Source organism: Carassius carassius, chromosome 17 (genome assembly GCF_963082965.1).
Source record: "Carassius carassius chromosome 17, fCarCar2.1, whole genome shotgun sequence".
Lineage (NCBI taxonomy): Eukaryota > Metazoa > Chordata > Actinopteri > Cypriniformes > Cyprinidae > Carassius > Carassius carassius.
Window position 1 is genome coordinate 30,966,175 of NC_081771.1, and position 21,842 is coordinate 30,988,016.

Sequence of the window (21,842 nt, forward strand, 5' to 3'; positions counted from 1 at the left end):
GATTGTACATTTAGACTAAAAGCAAATATTGATTTTTATCATATACTTTCAGTGAGCAATAATATGTTGGTATAAAATTTATTCCAATAAATACATTTTGAAATAAATTTGAGCAAATATACTTTTTGGGGTTTTTCTGTATATTTTGAAATATAGTTGAATATTGTCATTATGATGTACCATCCTGAGAACAGCTGCTTTAATATAAGAATGAAATAAAAGAGAACACAAACAAACTGGGCGTGAAGTGCAAGTTTATTATATGCTTTAAAATAAAGGTGCATTATTTATACATTTTAAAAAGACGACTAACAGAACATTCTTATACTTTAATAGCTTTTTATTGTGCCATGTACAGTATATATGTTAATAACCGTTTACATATAATGTGATTGCATTTTAAAGTGCCAGCCTTACTGAGGAGACCAGATCGCCCTCCTCACATTTGTCAAATACACTTTGAACAAATAGAGAACATGAAATAAAGAGTCCAAAGACAACAGCTGAATCTAAATACCGTATAGCAATAAACTTTTAATAAATATGAATATGAACACAATCTTCCAGCATCCTGAGGACATTTCAAGCCTTCCTTCTAAGTTTGTGCTTTTATTGTTTTCTTTTGTTATTTCTTCCCACTCTCTTTTAAATATGATGCTATATTCGCCTGAGTTGAATATCAATAAATAGTAATATACATCTGGTAACTAACCACCTTCAGATTATTGATAGGATTGCTTATAACATTCAGTCAAATATACACACGATAACGTTGTAACAATAACACACTGATTGCACAGAGTTAAGGGCCTCAACCACAAACATATACAATATATTCATATTTATATAAATGTGTATAGATTGATGCTATAATTTATACGCTTGCTTATTTCAAAGAATGTTGAGTATATTGTAAAATGTATGGCACTAGTTCTGTCTTTGGCTCACAAGTACACTACTGGACCATAAACATTTAGCCTAAACTTGTTTGATTATATATAACTTGTCTTAAAATACAAATGAAGAACTGTTACAAATGGGAGAAATACCTTTGAACACCATTGGTTCACAATATGAATAAAGTCTTTGTTTATAGATTCATATCAATACATTTCAAACTGAAAATTGAATTCTTATGTTTCACCTCACAAAGGTGTTGATTAAACACTTTACATGACCTACTACAAGGTTAGTTTGGGAAACACAACACTGAAATACAGATCAACCACTGGTTTACACACAGACCCCACTACTACACAGAAAGGGGTTCGAACTTCATTAAAAGGGTGGTGCGTCTTTGCTCGTCTTTATATTGTATTTACAAACCCAAGCACCGACTGTTACACCTGATCCCAATGGATTTAAACTATGTTATAAGGTGACCGTGTAGCTATTCAGGCTACATAATCTGTAAGTTAAAGATCTAAAGACATTGAGAAGAAGGACAGAACATATTGGACCACAATACGACGTCGAAACATAGCCATTAAATGTATAGACTGGGCGAACATCCTATCGAGATGCCTAAGCCTTGAATATAGACACAGAGCTGCAGCTCTCTGCTCTCACAGGTCGTGACCCAGCCTCTCGATCTCATTGATGAGGAAATCAATGTCGGACTTGGTGGCGGCATGATTGGAGACGACCATTCGGAAGAAGTTGACCTTGTCACCCTGTGGTTGGTATCCTACCATGGTTGTGCCGCACTCCATCATCATTGCTTTGATCTTCGGCGCCACCTGCAGGGGAGATGGTGTAATTTAGTGATGGGAGAACCAATTTTCTATGTAAAGTGATTCATTCAAAGCACTGGAAAAAACATAAACTTGTGGCACATGCTGACTCAAAACGGTGTAAATCGAATGAAAATACAACCCAGATATGTACAAATGATGGCATCCTCTACAAACTTAAAGAGAACGTGGGTTCACAAGATCAACAACATCTACACTCTTAAGAATTAAAGTTCTTTATTGGCATCGATGGTTCCATGAAGAAGCTTTAACATCCAGGGAACTTTCCCTTATTTAGCACTGCATCACTTGCTCACCGATGGATCCAATTTAGTAAATGGGTGCCGTCAGAATGAGAGTCCAAACGGCTGAAAAAACATCCACAAGCAATTCACACTCCAGTTCATTAATTAACATCTTTTTTAAACCCTAAACCGCTGCTTCTGGACAAAATACCAGTCCATAATCCATAACACTTCGTCCTGTGAAAAAGTCCATCTCATATTGTCTCTCACATCAAATTTCACCCACACATTAGTTTAGAGCTGTTCTGGACTGCTTTCAGTTTTAAATGGCGCTTGATCCGACCATATTTCTCTCCTGATTCAGATGAAATTATTGTTTCACTGGAGGAAATGTAATTATAGATTATGGACTCCTATTTTAGCCAGAAGCAAAGTCTTAATGATGGATTTGTTTCTTACAAGCACACAGCTTTTCACTTCACAAGGCATTAAAAGATGGACTGGAGTAATTAGTGGATTACTTGTGGATTATTGGGATGTTTTTATCAGCAGTTTGGACTCTCATTCTGACGGCACCCATTCACTGCAGATCATCCACTGGTGGGCAAGTGATGGAATGCCATCTGTTCCCATGAAGAAACAAACTCATCTGCATCTTGGAAGGCCAGAGGGTGAGGACATTTTCAGCTGAACTATTCTTTTAAAACGGTTTAAAACCAAAATTGTTATTCTATGGCAAGCCCTCTTTTGGAAACTTAAGAGCGTAGAAGCGAATCCTTGGAATTGTAAAATGTTTTTAATCTATGGTTCTGCTGAAATCACATGACTCTTTTATAAAAGCTTTAATACCACTGAACCGAAACAAGATTGTAAAATTGGTTTTGATCACTACCAGTATGTGTGCTTGTTACTCTCATTTTGTATAACTGAAATGAGATGATGTACCCTGTGTAGTTTCTCCCTTCGTTCGTCTCCATGTGGCATGCCACGCAAGCTTGGTGGAATATACCAGAAGCAAACATTTGTGTGCTGGGGCTGCAGAGAACAAAAGAAAAGCAATAAGAACATTTAATTACATGCAGTATTAGGTAAGCAGTTTTTTCAGTCTATACTTGAGTATGCATGTGCCTGATACAAACCTGGCCCTCAAAGACCATTTCATATCCCTCACGGTTCTTGATTTTATTGTAGAGATATTCAGACAGCTCCAGACATCTGTCAATGTGCTGCTCAAACCCAATTGTGCCCTGCACAGAAAAAAAAATCAACAGTCAGGATAAAAATGTGTTTTTCTCGGCAAAATACTCATTGCTAATTTGCTCTAGCCACATAATTGTTTTTATTTTAATATTTGGAATATATACCACTTTTCCTGCATACATAATACATAATTATACATACATACAGTAAGTTATATATATATATATATATATATATATATATGTGTGTGTGTGTGTATATATATGTGTATGTGTGTATATATATATATATATATATATATGTGTATATATATATATGTATATGTATATATATATATGTATATGTATATATATATATACCATATAGCAAATCTTGGCTTTGTGAATGTAATCTATTATTGTATATATTATATCAAACTATCTTTGCATATATACATTGTATACATATATATATATATATATATATATATATATATATATATAATATAAACATACATATATATGTCCAACTTTATCCACATACATCCAGTATACTTATATATATATATACGACATTTAAATACCTGCTTGATTGTTTGTTTAGTCTCAAATTGTTAACTTTGTCACAAAATGTAAACTATATTATCACCCAGCTCTAATCTGCTAAATGCAACTATTAAGCATTAAGATATTAAGATACATCATCATAATTTTCTGTAAAGCTGTTTTTGAAGCAATGTGTATTGTGAAAAGCACTATGTAGTATATAATTTATTTAATATGGCATAACAGCAGCTTTTGTGACCCACCTTGGCCTTCCACATGAGCCAGAATTTGAAGATGTCTACATGTCTGCCACACTGGATGGCCTTGTCGCCGGTGTCGTAGGTCACATCGTACTGTTTGTCTGGTTGGAAGAGGTATCCAGCACACATGGAGTTGCAGCCCTGCAGAATGCCCTGCAACAGAGACACAGCTCCTGTGATCAGTAGCTGTATAACTAAACTTTAAATAAATTTGAATTGACTTGATCTACATAAATTCATGTAGCAGACACATTTCTATCATGACAACTCTCGGAGGGATTGGCATGGCAGTGTTAATGTATGTGGTCTTGGTGGAAAAGATCTGCTATGCTGCTGCTGCTGTGGCAGAGCAAGTACCGAGACTTGCTACTGCCAATACATCCAACAAAATGCTGCTGTGAGCATGTAAGAAATATTGCTGCTGCAATATAACATACATGAAATAACCCCCATATAGCATACATCAGGGTTATTCAAATCTTGCCTTGGAGGGTCAATGCGGTGCAGAGTTCGGCTCCAAGCCTGATCAAAGTCACATGCCTGTGATTTTCTAATGATCCCAAAAACATTGATTAGCATGCTCAGGTGTGTTTGACTAGGGTTAGAGCTAAACTCTGCACCGCATTGGCCCTCCAGGGCAAGATTTGAATAACCCTGGCATACATGAATTACCTCGTAGCAGATCTATACAGGTGGAGCTGGGGAAGGTGTAGGGTTTCTGAAGCAAGCTGCAACTGCTGTGGCAAGCACAAGTCATATATTTGAATGTTGAGCAGCAAGCTCATTGGCTACTGATACAGGAGAGAACCAATCAGCTGTGCCATGTGATAATGATGTCATTAGGTCAGATTGAGTTAGACCTATTGGACTGCGCCATCTAGAGTTCCATGCCGGAACTCTGTATTTATCCAAATGAGTTTGGCGCGAATCTGCATATCCAAGATTCTTGTACAGGATTTTTATATCCAATATAATGTATTCCTGTGATGCAATACTGAATTTTCAGCATCATTACTCCAGTCTTCAGGGTCACATGATCCTTCAGAAATAAAAAATATAATAAAAGTAATAATTTCTTAAAAAATAAAAAAATATTACTGTAAAGTAGATGGGCTTTTCCAAGAGAAAAGTTAATGCCAGATGTAAATGGAGCTCTAGTGTGTGATAAATCCTGGAGACTTCCTGTCTCACCTTCTCTCTGACCAGGATGGCTGAACATTGCAGTGGTACACCCATCATCTTATGAGGGTTCCATGTGACTGAGTTTGCTCTGAAACAAACAGACATGTGGGGTTTCAGGTCACACAGTATCTTCATTTTGATATACAGTCAATTTAGCACCTCATCTCATGTGATTTTTACATACCTCTCAACGCCGCTTAACTTGTGACGGTGTTTCCTGGACATCAGCAGTCCTCCACCCCAAGCACCCTATATATGTACAAACACCACTGACTGAATGATTTAAGATGTATTAATTCATTTATTTAATTCTCCATTTTTTACATTCATTTGTTTAGTTACCATTTCAGCAAATTCTGAAAGCAATCAAGGGAAATGCATGTATATATTTGAATCAAACTTACATCTACATGTAACCACAGGTTATACTTCTCGCAGATGTCGGCAATGTCATTGATGGGATCGAATGCTCCATATACTGTGGTACCAGCTGTTGCGTTCACAAACAGTGGCACGTAACCCTAAAATCAACATTCAAAATTTCATTCACTGCTGATAGTACATGGCCTGAAGCAAGTTCCCTTTATTAACAGAGAGACTTAGAATTTGTACTTAAACGTCAAATCATCCATCAGCTTGAGAATACCTGCTTCAGTATTGATCCACTGAACTATTCAGGCACTGAGGTTAAATACTTTCACTCACTTGTCTTGGAAACAGTGAGTCTGAGCATCTACGTACCTTCTGTTTGGCATCAATGATCTTGGCCTCTAAGTCAGCAGGTATGACACGCCCCCTGAAACAAGACAGCCAATTAGGTGTAAGTGGGAGGGACTCTAGCAAATAAAACATGAGCTTTGAAAGAAAGTTACAGTGGTTAAGAGCTCAAAAGAAGATGATACCTCTCATCTGTCTTCAGGAGAATTACGTTTTCTTTGCCAAATCCCAGCACTGCTCCTGCCTTTTTGATTGAATAATGACTCTGCAAAAAACAAACAGTGGAGTTGCCAATCAATCAAACAGCTAAATAGTATAAAATTAATGCAAATGTACAATAATACCATATTTGCTGATTGAAATGTAAATACATAATTTTAATAATAATTTTGGGCTTCTGATTCTGAAAATAGTGCTTGTTTTGCATGAGTATGCCACACATTTTGTAGCATATTTGTCTTCTATGATCAATTTTAAGGTGAAGTTTTGGATATACTTTAAAAAACTGCCACTAAGTCATATCTTCCTCTCAGCCAGGAATAAAAATCCTCAGCTGATTTTATGTGATTTTATGGCCAGTGACAGGAAAAAATGCAAACATGAGCCAAATTCTTTCTGCTACATAAGTGGGTGTTTCAGACAGTGATAGAAAATTTTTTTGACATTACATTGAATATTTGAATGTAGTTTTACAGTCCTTTGCAGATTGTAAGATAAATGATACATTTTGAATATCCTTTTTTGCCATTAAAACCAAAACTTTTGATTGCTTTTGTTATTTTAGTAAGTGCATTAAGCTACTTATCAACTGTAACATAACATATCAAATATATTTTTGAGCTCAGCATCAAATTAGGAATCATATTAGCATTCTTGGCAAATCCAATATTCAAGACAAAGGGCTGTGTAATATATGACCCCTAGAGGGAGTCATATCCTCTGCTTAACTGCAGTGAAAGTGAGTACCAGTACTTACTTGTTCAGAAGTGAAAAGCACAAGTCGTGGTGCTGCAGACATGCCTTTGGTTTTGACTTCAGGGAAATACTTGTACCGCGCAACCATCACACTGTACATGTTTGATATAGCACCACCTGTGAACAGATTCATCACATTACAGCACCAAAATAAAATGGGGTAGCCAAAGAAATAGTTCAGCCAACACAAAAATGTCATAATTTGTATGCACAACCAGGTGTATGTCCTTTGGGTTATGTTTGTAATGGTGATATTTCATTATTCGGTTTGTTACCTGGTGAGAAGAGTCCATCGCCATCACCATTAGTCCATCCAATGATCTCTCTCATCTTCTTGAGGGTCAGTTGCTCCATCAGAACAAACACAGGAGCAATTTCATATGTGAACCTGAGCAACACACAGTTAGACCAGATTTAGTCACATGAGACTGAATTTGTATTTTCTTGTAAAAGCTTTGTTTTATTTACACCACTGAAACCCCATCTTTTCCAGTGCAGAAAAATATCTAGATGTTTCTGTGTCCAGAAGAGATCAGATCTGCTTAAACACTAGTCACATTTAAATCTAGACTTAAAACTCATCTGTTTAGCTGTGCATTTATTGAATGAGCACTGTGCAATGTCCGAACTGATTGCACTATATTTTCATCATTTTCTAACTGTTTTTAATTCATTTTAAATAAGTAATTTTTTTGATCATTTTAAAAGTTTTTAAATTTTATTTTTTGTTATTATTTTTCTTCATGATTATTTATGTAAAGCACTTTGAATTACCATTGTGTACAAAATGTGCTAATAAACTTGCCTTGCCTTGTCTCCACCGTGTCTCCACCTTATTTTAATGAAGGCTAACAGCGGGTCATCTGTAACTTGTATATGCGAGACTTCCGGTGTTACTGGCTTCCAGTTATTTTAACTGTACAAAAACTCCACGTTATGCTTCCAGATATTGTAAATTGGTCACTATTTCTTTTCATATTATTTTAATCTATTTTAGTATTCATTAACACACTGATCTGTAGCTCAACTCTGTTGAAACATCCAGCATATGCTGGTTAGGTAGTTGGACTAGCCTATTTTTTGAAGCATGGCTGCTGGTTTGAGCTGGTTTAAACTGGTCCTTAACTGGTCATGTGCTGGTCATAAGCAGGAGCTAGTTAAGACCAGCTAAGGACCGGCTCAAACCAGCAGCCATGCTTCAAAGCATAGCTACTTAACCAGCAAATGCAGTATTTTTTTTTCAACAGGGAAATTCTACTGCACTTTTAGTTTTGCTACTTAATAAATATTTACTTATAGCCTATTGCAGCTAATGAATAAGAAGTGTATCGCATTCACCAAAAAAATAGGGTTGTTGCAAAAAGAGATAAAGCGAGGGCCAATAAATTGAATGTTTATATTTATTAGAATGTGTTTTCCCTGCTGAAACACACACACACACACACACACACACACACAAACACACACACACATATATATATATATATATATATATATATATATATATATATATATATATATATATATATATATATATATATGTATGTATATATATTATTTTTATTTTTTTTCTAGTGATTTCTAATGTTTTTCTAGTGTGTTTTGGGACATATTCCATTAGGAACTATTGGCTTTAGCAAGCAACCAATAGAAGGCGACCAATTATCAGTAGAAACATACAGGGTCCATTACCGTTTCCATTAAAACCAATAGCCTACAAGTCCCATTATAGGCAAACCAGTAAAACCATTACACATTTTGTAATGTGTCTGTTGTTTTTTTCATCAGGGTTATTAACGTCTACACCTACCCCACCCGTAAACCACCTGTTATATAATAATGCAAAAACAGTTGTTATTATTGTGTGACACACATGCGCATGCCCAGTAGCCGCAAGCTGTATCCCTTCTAGCCTTAACCAAAAAATAGCATAATTTCGCCTAGCATAATAAAGTGGATACAGTTTATTGATTTGGTTAACTTTACTTCGTTTTTGGGCTGAAATTTGAAAATTTGGACATGGCTATTCGTATTTATGCTATCAAATTAATGTTCCACTTGTGCAAATTGTCCAAATCTGGCAACAACTGCTTCATTCAGAGAATCACAGTTCCTGCAGACATCACAAACTGTTCCATCAGAGATACATTCTGTCCCTCTCGGCTGCTTTGAATATCGCTAATTAAAAGACGGCTGTGATAGACGAGATAAGGGCTCATTTCAGGCTGTTTTAATGAAGGGAGTCAGTACTCTGATGGCTATCTGTCTGTCTAAATGGAGAGGTTCAGGATGACGGGGGGCAGACGGCACACAAATGAGGGGACGGCTGCGCGCGCGAGATAAGACCGCGTTTCGGCACAAATCCGTCTCATTCACAGAAAGGATGGACGAAAGTGGATGAACGTGTGATGGAACACAACTAGGACACGGAACAGCCCCGGGCAGACTCATTGTTCAGCTCCGTCACGAGAAGGAACAAAGATTTCAGACAGTAAAATAACGGGGACTCATCAATAACACGCAGCGAAAACATGATTTCAGCTGTCAGAATGTCGTAGAAATAGAACAATGTTTCCTGAGCCGGACTGTAACACGTGTTGGATTTGACAAATTACATTTTCAGGTACAAAGGAGGAAAAACCAACAGGAAATTTAATATCTGCCTGAATGCATAAAAAGGGGGCCGTTTATTCAACTATGAAATTAAAATGCATTTTGTGATATGCATTTGCATAACAAAAAAAAAATCATAATCAGATAAATAAAAACACAGAACGTTGGTCAAGTTTTTTTTTATTATTAAGTGCATTGGCAGTTATTCTTTCTTATTTTAGCAAAACTCCACTTTATTTTGATACATTTCTCTGAATACGATACTTTATATCTTATGCCTTTTTGCTTCTCAAGTAAATGTATCTTGATTTCAGAATGTTTAGATATTTCTAATGGAAAACAGTACAAAAATTCTGAATAAGAAAATTATTTTTTACAGAGTGTAATATGAGATTTAAGTTTCAATTATGAGTTAGTATTGTGTAAATTTAATTTTAAATTTTACTTAGTGTATTATGCATTTAATATTATCAGCATTACTATCAACGACAGAATAAGCAGCATTTGTATCCCGTCCATTCACTGAATCACAGACACGAGGACACTCCTCTTTCTCTTCTCACAAAGCCCTTTCTATAGCACGCTTGTGTGTGTGTGTGTGTGTGTGTGTGTGTGTGAAGCTGGCAACAGCAGAAGCGACACTCTCAGCAGTGATGAAATGAAACGTTTTCAAACATTGCAGGTGAAATCCTTTAAAATGGGGAAGAGAGCAGTGGGAGGCCAAAAGAACAGCTTTATCCCTGGAGCAAGACAATGGGATCATGTGGGAGAGATGGAGAAACATTTATCCTGAGATCCTGAAAACGCTTCAGCATCAGAGTGAAGCACTAATCGACAGAGAGACTCCCACACTCTCATCTGCTGAACTAACACACCTCTGATAATAGTGCTTCATACTAGAGCCAACGTTGTTCCATCCACCTTCAGACACAAATATGGTGGTTTTTAACCTCATATTGATGCTTTACAGGAATGAGACATGAAGAAAGGGCAAAATTCAAGGTTTAATACAGAAATACACATCGATCGCCTCTTGACTTCTCAAATGTCAGCAGCACTTGAGGACGTTCTTTATAATGTGGTAAAAATCGTATAAACTAAATGCCACAAAGTAAAAAAACTGCTAGCTTTTCTGAAACCTTAGTATTTACTGCATGTGAAAAATGAAAACTTGTTTGACTGTGTGCATCCAGCGAATGCAAAAAAAATACACAGATTATTCCATACATTGCAAACACACATAAGGTGAAATAGGCAACAAATATAAAAGTGCATGCTCTTGCTTTGTCTGCCATATTACACTGAATTTATCACACTGCTCTCCGGGAATATCTTTTTATATGTGCCCTTGATTTGCTGAATTGCGACATTTAAAGGAGCGGGTCGATATGAAACATGGCAGAAATAGATATTATTCTCTATATAGAGAGATCAGTGAGGGGAAAGCAAGTTTATCATTTAGTATTTGGTGATTTGCTGTAACACAGATATTTAGTTGTAACACCATTTATAAGTAACACAATTGAACAGACCCTATGAGTATTCAGTGTCACACTACTGATAAACAAGCACTGCAGAAATGCAAGTGTGCAAATATGATATGGATGTAAAAACTTTGATTCTTTTATGTTTTTGGCACTGCTCTTCCTCTCCATATTTGGTATGAATTAGCTTAAGAGCATATTAATCAAAGTAATTCCCTTTGGCCAAAAACCCATTGTTCATAGTTATGGCAATTTAACAAGGTTTTTTTTTTCATCTTAACTGACTTCTATTATGGGAAGCTCTCTATTTATATTAAGAAAGGCAGCTGTAATGAAGTGTTCGGTCCTCTGAGATCAAAATGGCCTGCGGGAGTAAAATACGATGGCCAGACTGCTCGCCCGCAGGGACACGCTCTCCGACTGGCTGGTCCCAGCTGGCACACACTTCCTACCAGCCCACAGTCGCATGCAATCAATGGGCTGTTAAATAGATTTGGTACAAGTCCATTCTGTGCTTTAGTGCTGTAAGACTCCTCAGTGCTGCACTAACAGCAGCAGCATAAGATTCAGGAAAAAACCCATCAGCTTCTGTTGTATAGTTGAAGAAGGGCTAGTTTTCACCTGGGGAACGGTTATAGCTTGTTAAGTAGCAGATTTTGATTCCAAATGTCCAGTTGCACAAATTGCTTGTTCTTTCTAGTTAATAATTTGGGTGATGTATATTATATAAGGAACACAATGTTTTAGGTTTTTATGAATTTGACTTAAATTTACTGTAAAAAAAGAAAAGAAAAAACTGATATAATGCTAATATACCAACATACTAAATTCGTTTAGTATATTAACTAATACAATTGGTAAAGAGAAAGACGAATGAAGTCTTGGCACAAGCCAGGCACTAAAACTAAAACCATAAAAGAAGATTTTTGTTATTTGACATAAAAAAAAAGTTAAATAAAAGGAAATATAAAAATATTGCTAAGGCATCATTTCTCATTTTATTTGTATATATTTCATATTTATTTTATTTCATATTTATTTTAACTTGATGTATTAAAATAACTAAAGCTTATACTGATTTTATTTTTCATTAAAATTATATTGTATATATAAAATAAATAAGAACTTCTAAAATGATAAAAAAATGTTTTTTTTTTTAAATATGAATTATATATATATATATATATATATATATATATATATATATATAACAATTTCTAAATATTAATAAAAACTAGTATTTCAATGATACTAAAGTAACATTGGCACAAGCTATAAATAGAATAAGTATCATATAACCACCATTATAGTAACACTATAAGTGACACTAAAATAATGCAATTAACAGCATTCACTTAACAACATAAGATAACATAATACCCTAATGTACATAGCTGATAGCAAAACACTGAGAAGAAACATAATTATTTAAATGAAAATCTATCAAATATGAAGTATCACAGGAATTCAATTTAGAGTTTTTCCACTGTAAATCATAAAATAGCGTGTTCTTTCTGACTTCCAAAAACTGTAAATTTTACTGTAAAATTAGATTAAATACCCCACTGTATTTATCACAGTTCTCACTGTGTCCAGAAACGTGAATAACGGGGTTTACCATAGACTTTTTACAGTAGTTCAATTTTTAGGTAGACTTGAAGGATTATGCCGATACAGAAAATGGCATTAAAAAATAAAAACATTCCCTGGAGAAAATATGTGACAACCAGCTCCAGTCTTTCCCATACCTTTGTGTTTTCTGCCATTTCAATGGAAACAAAAATATTCAATGCATCAGTGCAATCTATACTATCGTTTCTTATACTAATCGCATGAGCAACTCATCAGACAGAAATGTCCAATAGAACAGCTCCGTTCAATTTGCTCTTTATATCAGCAGTGAAATGTCTAACTCTATGGGCTGATCAATATGCAATCTCACAGGCCTGGAGGGCAACGGGGTGGATACAGCATTCAGACACATCACTCGATACAGCCTTGACAAAAACAGTGCCTCGAGCCATAGCGTTCAAACAAAACCCTTTACATAACCTCAGAGCCACGGAAATACTTAACACAGACAACGTGTTGTTACTGGCGAATGACCCCCGCGAGAGGACAGCGATCGGTGGCTTCAGTAACTCACATGTTAGTGTTGGCAGTAGAGGTGAGCCATTCTCCAGCCAGACCGATGATGTCCAGACCAGATGAAAGCTGATTGAAGAATCTAGGATGACCTAGAAGAAGAGATTTTACAGGAGTTATAAGTACAAATTGCGAATACATACTCTTCCATATCATAAAATGAAACAATCAGACCAAAAGACTGTTGTTGAAAAGTTTGAGGTCAGTAGGATTTTTTAATGTTTTTGAAAAAAAATATCTTATGCTCATCAAGGCTGCATATATCTGATAAAAAATACAGTAATATTGTGAAATATTTTTAGCACTTAATATAAGTGCTTTCTATTGTAAAATATTTTATAACACAATTTATTCTTGTGAAGCGAAGCTAAATTATTATCATCATTACTCCAGTCTTCAGTGTCACATGATTCTGCAGAAATCATTCTAATATGCTTGATGCTCAAGAAACATTTCTGATTATTATCAATATCTATCTATCTATATATATATCTATATATATATATATTTTATTTTTTTTTGAAACCATGATACATTTTTAGAGGACTTTCTGTTGAATTCAAAAGTTCAAAAGAACAGCATTTATTTGTTATAATAAAAATTTAATAAATATTATTTTTGGTCACTTTTGATCAATTTAATGAATCCCTGCTGAATAAAAGTATTATATTATTTTTTTAAAATCTTAAACTTTTGAACGGTACTCTATATAAAAACAGTGATATCACCAGGGTTTTAGTTTCCCCAAAAATATTTGTGGCCCCACTTGAAAATGCAGTTTATGGCATTAGACAGTAAATATCTAATCAAGTGACTTTGGTCATTAGATCATTAGCTTTCTCCATTTGCTTCCATATATTACCTATAAATTAAATTATAAGTAAGTCAAACTCATTTGCTCATCTGTAAGCATAACAATTTTCAAAACTGCTCTTTTCAAATGATCAAGATATAACTTCTGTGAATAAATAGGAAGAACCTGTCATAAATTAATTATCCTTTAACATCATAATCAACTCAAATCTGTGTAGTCAGCTGTGAATGATAGTAATTAAAGTTAAAGCTGGACTCCTGTTGACTGATTGGACAGAGTGCTAATTGCTCCATGGGCCTGTACCTGTTCTGACTCCATACTTGAGCGTGTCTCTGCAGTCCACCAGGATCTGCTCCAGCGACTCTGGTTGGTCAGACAGCTCCAGGTTGAAGCCCTCCATCCCCTCTAGGAGCTGGTGAGGGTGATGGAAATCCAGCACTTTGGTGGATCTGTCAAAGGTCTTGTGCACATAATTGGTGAGGATCTCCACCACCTCGAGAAGAAACTGGATTGTGGGTTCCTCGCCATTTTTAGCAGGCAGTAGATCTGGAATGGAGTGAGCCAGCATGTGAGTCAGCATATTTTACATATCTATGGTTTATGTGCAATGTGTTGACAGGTGAAGCAATAATAATAATAATAATAATATAGTGGAGGTGAAAAGTCTAAAAATCCACACTGAAAATTAAGATTTTTTTTTCTATGTAATCCTTAAAAATACCTGGTTATGATTTTGAAATAATTAAGAAAAATATAATTAAAAATAAAGAGATTTTAAGATTCTGCTTTATTTATAGGTCAATAATCAGTTACTGACACTGATTATGTTTATGCATGGAAATTCATAAACTTCTGAAATAAATTAAAATAACCTTTTAAATATCTTTATTGATAATAATAATTTTCCTGATATTTCTTGTGTTCATTATTCCATCTGAGACAACTAGTGAAAATATCTACAAAAAATTTATAAAAACATCTATCTATCTATCTATCTTGCTGATATACAGTAGTCGACATTTGAAGTGGATCAAAAAAGTTAAAGTTGTCCTAAGACAAGAATAAGCATTTTGGTTTTAGATCCACTTCAGATGTTGATTAGTGTATCTGTTCATGGTTTTAGCTTACAACAATATACGAACAATCAAATGTAATCTCTTTAACTTTTAAGTGTTTGATTTGGATGCAGCAAGAAAGCATTAGTTTCCGAGGTTTAGGCACTCTCTGGCATATATGAGCAGCCTATGAAAACACGATTCAGAAGGAGGTTTGTGGTTACCTCGAGCGAACAGGTTGGAGAAGTCTGTCTCTGCGCGCGTGAAGCGCTCGCTGTTGTCACACGTCATCTGGTTCTTCGCGCTCTCCTTGAAGGCGCCCACCATCCGATTCTTCTCATCCAGACTATTGTTCTTCTGCAGGAAACCTGCATCATTACAACACGGAGAAGAATTGCAAAACATATCCTCAGCCTTGATTCTGGATGCTAGAGGGGAAAAGTTGTATCTCTAACCAGTTGCTTTAACATAAGCAACTAAACGGCTGGCTTGCTCTCTGATATTTATACCTAAGGGTGATTCCAGCTGTTGGAGTTTTAGTAGGACAGCGCTATTTATGGATTGGCGGGGGTTCAGAGGTGTTACTGTAGCCATGACATCAGAGGACATGTAGGGTGTGTGTGTTTTGGATCATGAAACACTGTTAAAAAACACGGTTGCGTCTGGGTCTGTCATCCTCCACAGATTCCGCTTGACTGACTGTGGTGATCCATGCCATTAACTGCCGACAGGCACATTTAATAGATTGAAACTCCCATCTATCGAGGATGTTTTATTAGAGCATCTTGCTTGATTATGGACAAACAGGTTTAGGCAATGCTTAATAAAGACCCAATTATATATATATATAAATATATGGCATCGATGGTTCCACGAAGAACCTTAAAGAATACATTAAAAGTTCTTTATAAACGTTATTTAGATTTAAAGTGCTCTTCGCATTCCAAAAATGGTTCTTTTAAAAACTGATAGCTTTGGGGAACCCAACTGGTAAATCAAAAACCAGATTTGGAACTTTTATATTTTAATGTGAAAGAGAGCAAACACCAATGCAACATAATTCATAGGCTACATTTTGTACTGAATGGTTTTATATGGAAAACTGCTTAGAGCCACTAAATATTGTAAAACATGGGTCATAGATGGTTGGTAAGATTATAAAGAATATTTCTCAATATTTAACAGCATATTTCCTTAGAGTATCCGTCTTTCGGTCACGAGGGCCGGGCTGTCATTGCGTGTCGTTATCTCTCTCATTTTGAGCAGGACTATCACACAATATTATCAGAGAAAACAGACCCCCGTTAATACTCCCCTCTGCCCACCGTGCAGCCCTTCTCTCTCATTCAGGCTCAGTTCTGATAAGAGCTTATGACTATTCGATGTCGTAAATCTTTGGCGATGCACTGAACATCAATAGGCGACACGATTTTATAGCGACTATATAGATTTTTCTGTTTTCTCTCAAGCTAAAGACCAAGGCTTTTTGGTCTCCTCAAGCACGTTAAGCATGTTTATCGTACATGCAATTTAAATAAAACACACACTCTGATTAAATAGCTGTACAAAATAATTTACGCTTAAATTAGGCTGAATATACTAAAGATATGACTTCACACTCTGGACTTAATTCCATTTCTTTTCGTTTCTTTAAATGTAATCAAAATCTATTTCTGCATGAGCTCTCTCCAAAGAAATAAACTAAAATAAATACATAATGAAATACATGAATGCATAAAGAAAAACATTTTAAAATATTTGTATTATTTATAGTTTTTTGTACTTGTATGCATTTGCGTATACTTTAAATGTATCCCTGTATAGCCTACAAAAGAATTTTAATAACAGAATAATCATTTTATGTGTTTTCTTGTAGGTTGCACCCTAACATATACATTTTACTACTAATGAGCTTCATGGTTTTTGAAATGGTCAGTGTATAATATTTTTTTAAATGAAGGCGAAATTAAATCCAGAGGACCCTGGCTTTATATAAGAGAATGAAACGATTTAAAGTTCACCCGGAGAAATGGCCACATCCTCCCATACGTCATCATCTTAAAAACACCCAATCCTCTTCACATCTTTTAGCAGGCTATAAAAAGCAGCGTGGCGTAAAAAGACAAGTTGAGAGAGAGAGAGAGAGAGAGAGAGAGAGAGAGACAGAGAACCACCCACTAGGAAACTAATAGACTAGAGAGCAACACCGGCAGCCCTTTTTTCTCCTGATATATAGAGTTTCACTGAAGAACAAATCCAGTTACGAAAACCCATCTAACTGACCGTGAGAGAATATTTCCATCCAGACCCTGAGGATTCACAGCACTCTCTAAGCTATTTTTCTCTTGTCTTGCTGGCGCAAACCTCTCTTTTCGGGCTGATTTCTATGCCTTTGTCCGGAAAATAATAATGCGAGTGTACAAGGGGTGATATGGGGGAACAAAAGACTAAGACCCTGTTCGCACAGTAGCCTACAGGGTACATATCAGCTCTCTGACCTTTAGTGTGATGAAAACACGCAATGACAGTCACTCCCTATCTAGGGCACAAATGTATTCACACCTGGGTCAATAGAGCAACAACAGCATGGATAAAGGTGCCCTTGGTTTTGCCACCTTGAGTGACCCCACTGACTGAAAAGATGTTGGCTGAAACTTACCACAGATCTTCATGCCCAGTTTCCTCGTGCATCCGTGTGCAACCCCGTACCACGCGTCGCCGGCTAAAACGAGACGTTTGGAGAGCTGTTCAACATCCCATATTTCATTTTTTTATGCTATGGGTGAGGATGTGTGTGCCTAATAAAGCAGGGTCAACATGCATTGACGCAGAAGGCAATGAATGTGCGCAACAGATTTGGGTCTTTGCCGGCTCTGTGGCTTTTTCCTTCTTTGTGTCTATTTCAGTTTTTTTTTTAAGGAATCAATAGAGGCTATCAGAAAGGCAGGCAGCTAATAGATGGTGGCACACATCCGGCAAAGAGGCGGTTTAAAATAAGCGGGCATGAAATGAGGTCTCGGAATTAATTGAGTGAAACGCTTGTGTTTGACTCGCCAGCCGTCATACAGTGAGACTAGAAAAAATGTACCATGGATGACCTCCAGCATTAGTGACCAGACAGATGCCAATGAAACAAAAATGCACACACACTTACAACATTAAGCATTCGCATATAGCATGAAGAACAATAGTCATAACGTTTTGAGCTTGCATTTTTATATAAACAATACAATATAGTGTGTTTGCATTAAATGTGCATAGAAGAGGAAACGAAGCAGATTTATTATTAGGCCTATTATCAATAGTTTGATATGAATTGATCTCATCCTCCGGGGTGGGTTGTGTCTGGGGGCAGATCTAGCTCTATCTGCCCCGGGCGCGCGCTGTCAGCACGAGGCAGAGACAGCGCGCGCCCCTCAGGTCAGTGAGCGTGAGATAGAGCGTGGCAGGGAGATAATGGCAAAACACGCAGAACACACACACACACACACGCACGCACAATAAAACAACACAACATATAATTCTCTTGACCACATGGATTAAAAACAAAATGTATATAAATAAACTATATAACATATGTAGCCTACTACGTCGTTATATTATTGCATTGCTTATTTTTGTGTCTGACGTTTTAAAATATTTTTTTTTTTTTTTTTTTTACATATATAGGCTTCAGAAAGGCACACAGAGGTTTATTAAACCCGATCAAATCAGATCAAACCCGTTTATTTCATGCATTTTTTTTTGCCCTGGCTCGGGCATTTTACGTAGCTACAAAGGAAACTGTGAATTGGACCGTGATGGTGGGTAATTTTTGTAATTACGCTATTAAAGTGGGACTGTTGAGAGCAGACGATGGCTGATTGCTGTTATTTAAGCTGCCATAAAAACGTAGCAAAAAGCAAGACTATTGTTATAAGATCGGTACCATAATTAACTGCAACACGTAATTAGGCAGAAGTAGGATGCTCTTGTTTGAGAGTAAAATTTAAGAATATAATTTTATTTGTAATCTCCATATATGAATTCCGACTAAAACCATTCCCAAAACGAAAAAGAGATAAAATAAAAATATCACTATTAGTAGTAGTAGGCTATTATAGACTACATATCTGCACACAAAGAGATAAAATAAAATTATTACTATTAGTAGTAGTAGGCTATTATACACATCTGCACACATCGTCTGTTTATCGAGTTTCCGTTTTAACATCTATCTATCTATCTATCTATCTATCTATCTATCTATCTATCTATCTATCTATCTATCATCAGACAATTTATAATTTGTCTCTCTAGCTGTCTCTGTCAGCTAATAGACATTTCACACGGTGATGTGTGTTTTTTTAGGCAGTGAAGAACATCGCCACCCCACGGAGTAAACAAGCCAAGTGAAAAACGCGTTATCCAGAGAGACCTACTTGTGGCAGGTTGTCGTAAATTAGCCGTGTTTGGGTCCATATCAGGAGCCGAGGAAGAAGGTGCAGAAGACGCCATCAGTCCAGGAGAAACACCTCACAGCTTTCAGACTAAAGAGAAAAAAGAAAACACGCACTAAACGGAAAATATGGAGAATTGGGACAAAACAGTGATGACACAAATTATACTAAATAATACCTTCCTGTATCTCATATACTGCTTATAAAAATAAAAGCAAGCGTTTTTGTTTTCAAGGAATCTCCAGCATAATTTCACGCATCTGTGATATCCTTCTGAAATGGCAGTAATTCACTCCCCGTCACAAGGACAATTTGTCTTGTGTTCTGTCATGCTCAGAAATGCGCTCTGATAGAGCAGTGCACCTAACAGCGCATCCAAAGCGCGAGAAATAAGCAACACATACTTAAGAAATAACTAAAAGAATTGTAGGTAAGTTCCGAAAATAACCCGACCTATATAACTTGGTATTTTGGACGGCGGTCCGGTTCTTGTTCTCCAGACGCACCTCTGAGCTCCAGCGCGCAGCAGACCGTGAAGTCTGACTTAATTGGCTCTGTAACGAGGTCTTTAAATCGAATCATTTAAAACGCAGAAATGAAGAATCTGCTCACTTCAACCGCGGCATAACAAAGGCGACGAAGTCAGGATGAAAATGATCTTTTTTGAAAGCATTATTAACGATGATGACGATGACAAATATGTTTCTTTGTGTCAGATGATTTTAGAGAAGGTCAGAAGCTCAGTTCGTTTAACCAATGCTCAGTCCCTCAAAGAGAGAAAGAGATAGAGAAAATGATTAGAAAAATAGTGACTTATTGATTTGTCAATTAAAATGATCTTTAAATATCTTCAAATAACGCGCATCAATCACTGTCGGGGTTAGTGAAATATGGCCAAAAAATCATTGCGCTGCTCATGTGTTAAATTATACCATGTTTTTAGTTCATTATTTTACCATGACCTGTTCCTATATTGGCAGAAACTGGTTTATATCTACACATGCATTTATTATCATCGAGTATAAAAAGCATAATTAAGTTTCTACTCCTTTTTCAAATATTCTTATCCTCCTCCCACACTGTAGACGAAAAAAGGGCTTGAATTTAGATCGAACGCAGAAGGTGAGCGCTTACCTTACGAAGTCACAGGTGTCACAATAAAATCCAGAAAAACGGAGGCACGCGGAGGATGTTTCACGCCGCGTGACGTGGCTGTGAGACGCTTGATATCAGAAAAGCAGAAGAGTGAAGAAGAAAATAAAAATCCATCCACCGCCAATTCTTGATTCAGTGTTTCTCCTTCAAAAGGCGACAGGAGAATTTCCAAAATTCACTTCTGTTGTATATTTTAAGCCGGTTAATATCCACGGGTTCGTCTCGATATTATTATATGGACTCAAGCCACCAGACACATGAAGTTTAATTCTCCGAGTAATATATATATATATATATATATATATATATATATACACACACACGTCAAAATACCGTGGGAGTGAGAAACCGGGGAGTGAGAGAAAGAGAGAGAGAGAGGGTAAGAGAGTCAGACAGAGAGACATCACAAGGACGCAAACATCAGGTGTTACTTCTTATTTTGGAGGGAAACCATAAACAATTTTAATTCCATGTCAATTTAACAACATTTTTAGAAGCAGTTTTTTTCTTTAATTGCATGACTTGTGGATCAGCCCCAGTTTAACCGACACGTCTGGAATTATAAAAACACCGACATCCACGAGGTGGCAACAGAGAACGGACCAACTTGAACTTGAATGAAGGATTTTTGGGCAGCGCCCTGGAAAATCACTTGAACTGCTGTGTACAATGCCTGTAAGATAGTTTATTTCAGAACCTCTGCTGATTACGCTTGTCAATACTGACGACAACTTTTCATTGGTTGTTGTTAATTATAAGCGCGCAATATCATTACCGCCTTTTCAGCACATGGAGAGCTCCACTCAGTCAACACCTGCATTCAGAAGAGACCGGGGCTAGTTGTCACACATTTAGCAGTCAGTCAGTATTTCTCTGGGTGGGTTTTTCCATATTCAAACCCTGTAGGCGCAAGTTGTGACAAAAAATATATATATATATTATTTCCTCTTAACTCATTGTGATTTTGTGTTCACTGTGCAACAGCTATTTTAAAAATGTTACTTAAATGAGAATAAACTTAAGAGAATAAAATTAACGACAACTGTAGTTTAAATTAATTGGAAGACGTTGGGAATCAAAGTCACTGCAAAAAATAAAATAAAATAAAAAAATAAAATAACTGGACTACTCAAAATATTATACCTTCTATATATTATATAAATGACCTAATTAAACAAAATGATGTTCTAAGAACATTTTCTAATGTTCCAACTGAGTTTCTGAATGTTTCCTTAACGTTCAAAACGTCCAGTTTTAAAATGTTTTAACGTTAAAGGAACATTCCATTTTATCATTCCGTA

General features: G+C 36.2%; 1 protein-coding gene across 3 annotated transcripts; it reads right to left on the reverse strand.

Moving 5' to 3' along the window:
- Positions 1-237: 237 nt before the first annotated feature.
- On the reverse strand, positions 238-20,827 carry gad1b (glutamate decarboxylase 1b). 3 transcript variants are annotated; one of them, XM_059497693.1, is made up of 17 exons: positions 20,521-20,826; positions 19,369-19,476; positions 17,607-17,669; positions 15,172-15,315; positions 14,196-14,438; positions 13,080-13,170; positions 7,112-7,224; positions 6,838-6,953; positions 6,047-6,126; positions 5,886-5,940; positions 5,549-5,665; positions 5,329-5,393; positions 5,154-5,232; positions 3,966-4,115; positions 3,118-3,225; positions 2,924-3,013; positions 238-1,739 (listed from the first exon to the last, which is right to left on the reverse strand). In XM_059497693.1, exons 2-17 carry the CDS (start codon positions 19,442-19,444, stop codon positions 1,566-1,568), a joined length of 1,764 nt encoding a protein of 587 aa, XP_059353676.1. In that variant the 5' UTR covers positions 19,445-19,476; positions 20,521-20,826; the 3' UTR covers positions 238-1,565. The 3 variants fall into 3 exon arrangements, with proteins under 3 accessions (XP_059353676.1, XP_059353677.1, XP_059353678.1); XM_059497694.1 differs by lacking the exon at positions 20,521-20,826 and adding an exon at positions 19,840-20,033; XM_059497695.1 differs by lacking the exon at positions 17,607-17,669 and having other exon boundaries at positions 20,521-20,827.
- Between the last annotated feature and the right edge of the window lie 1,015 nt (positions 20,828-21,842).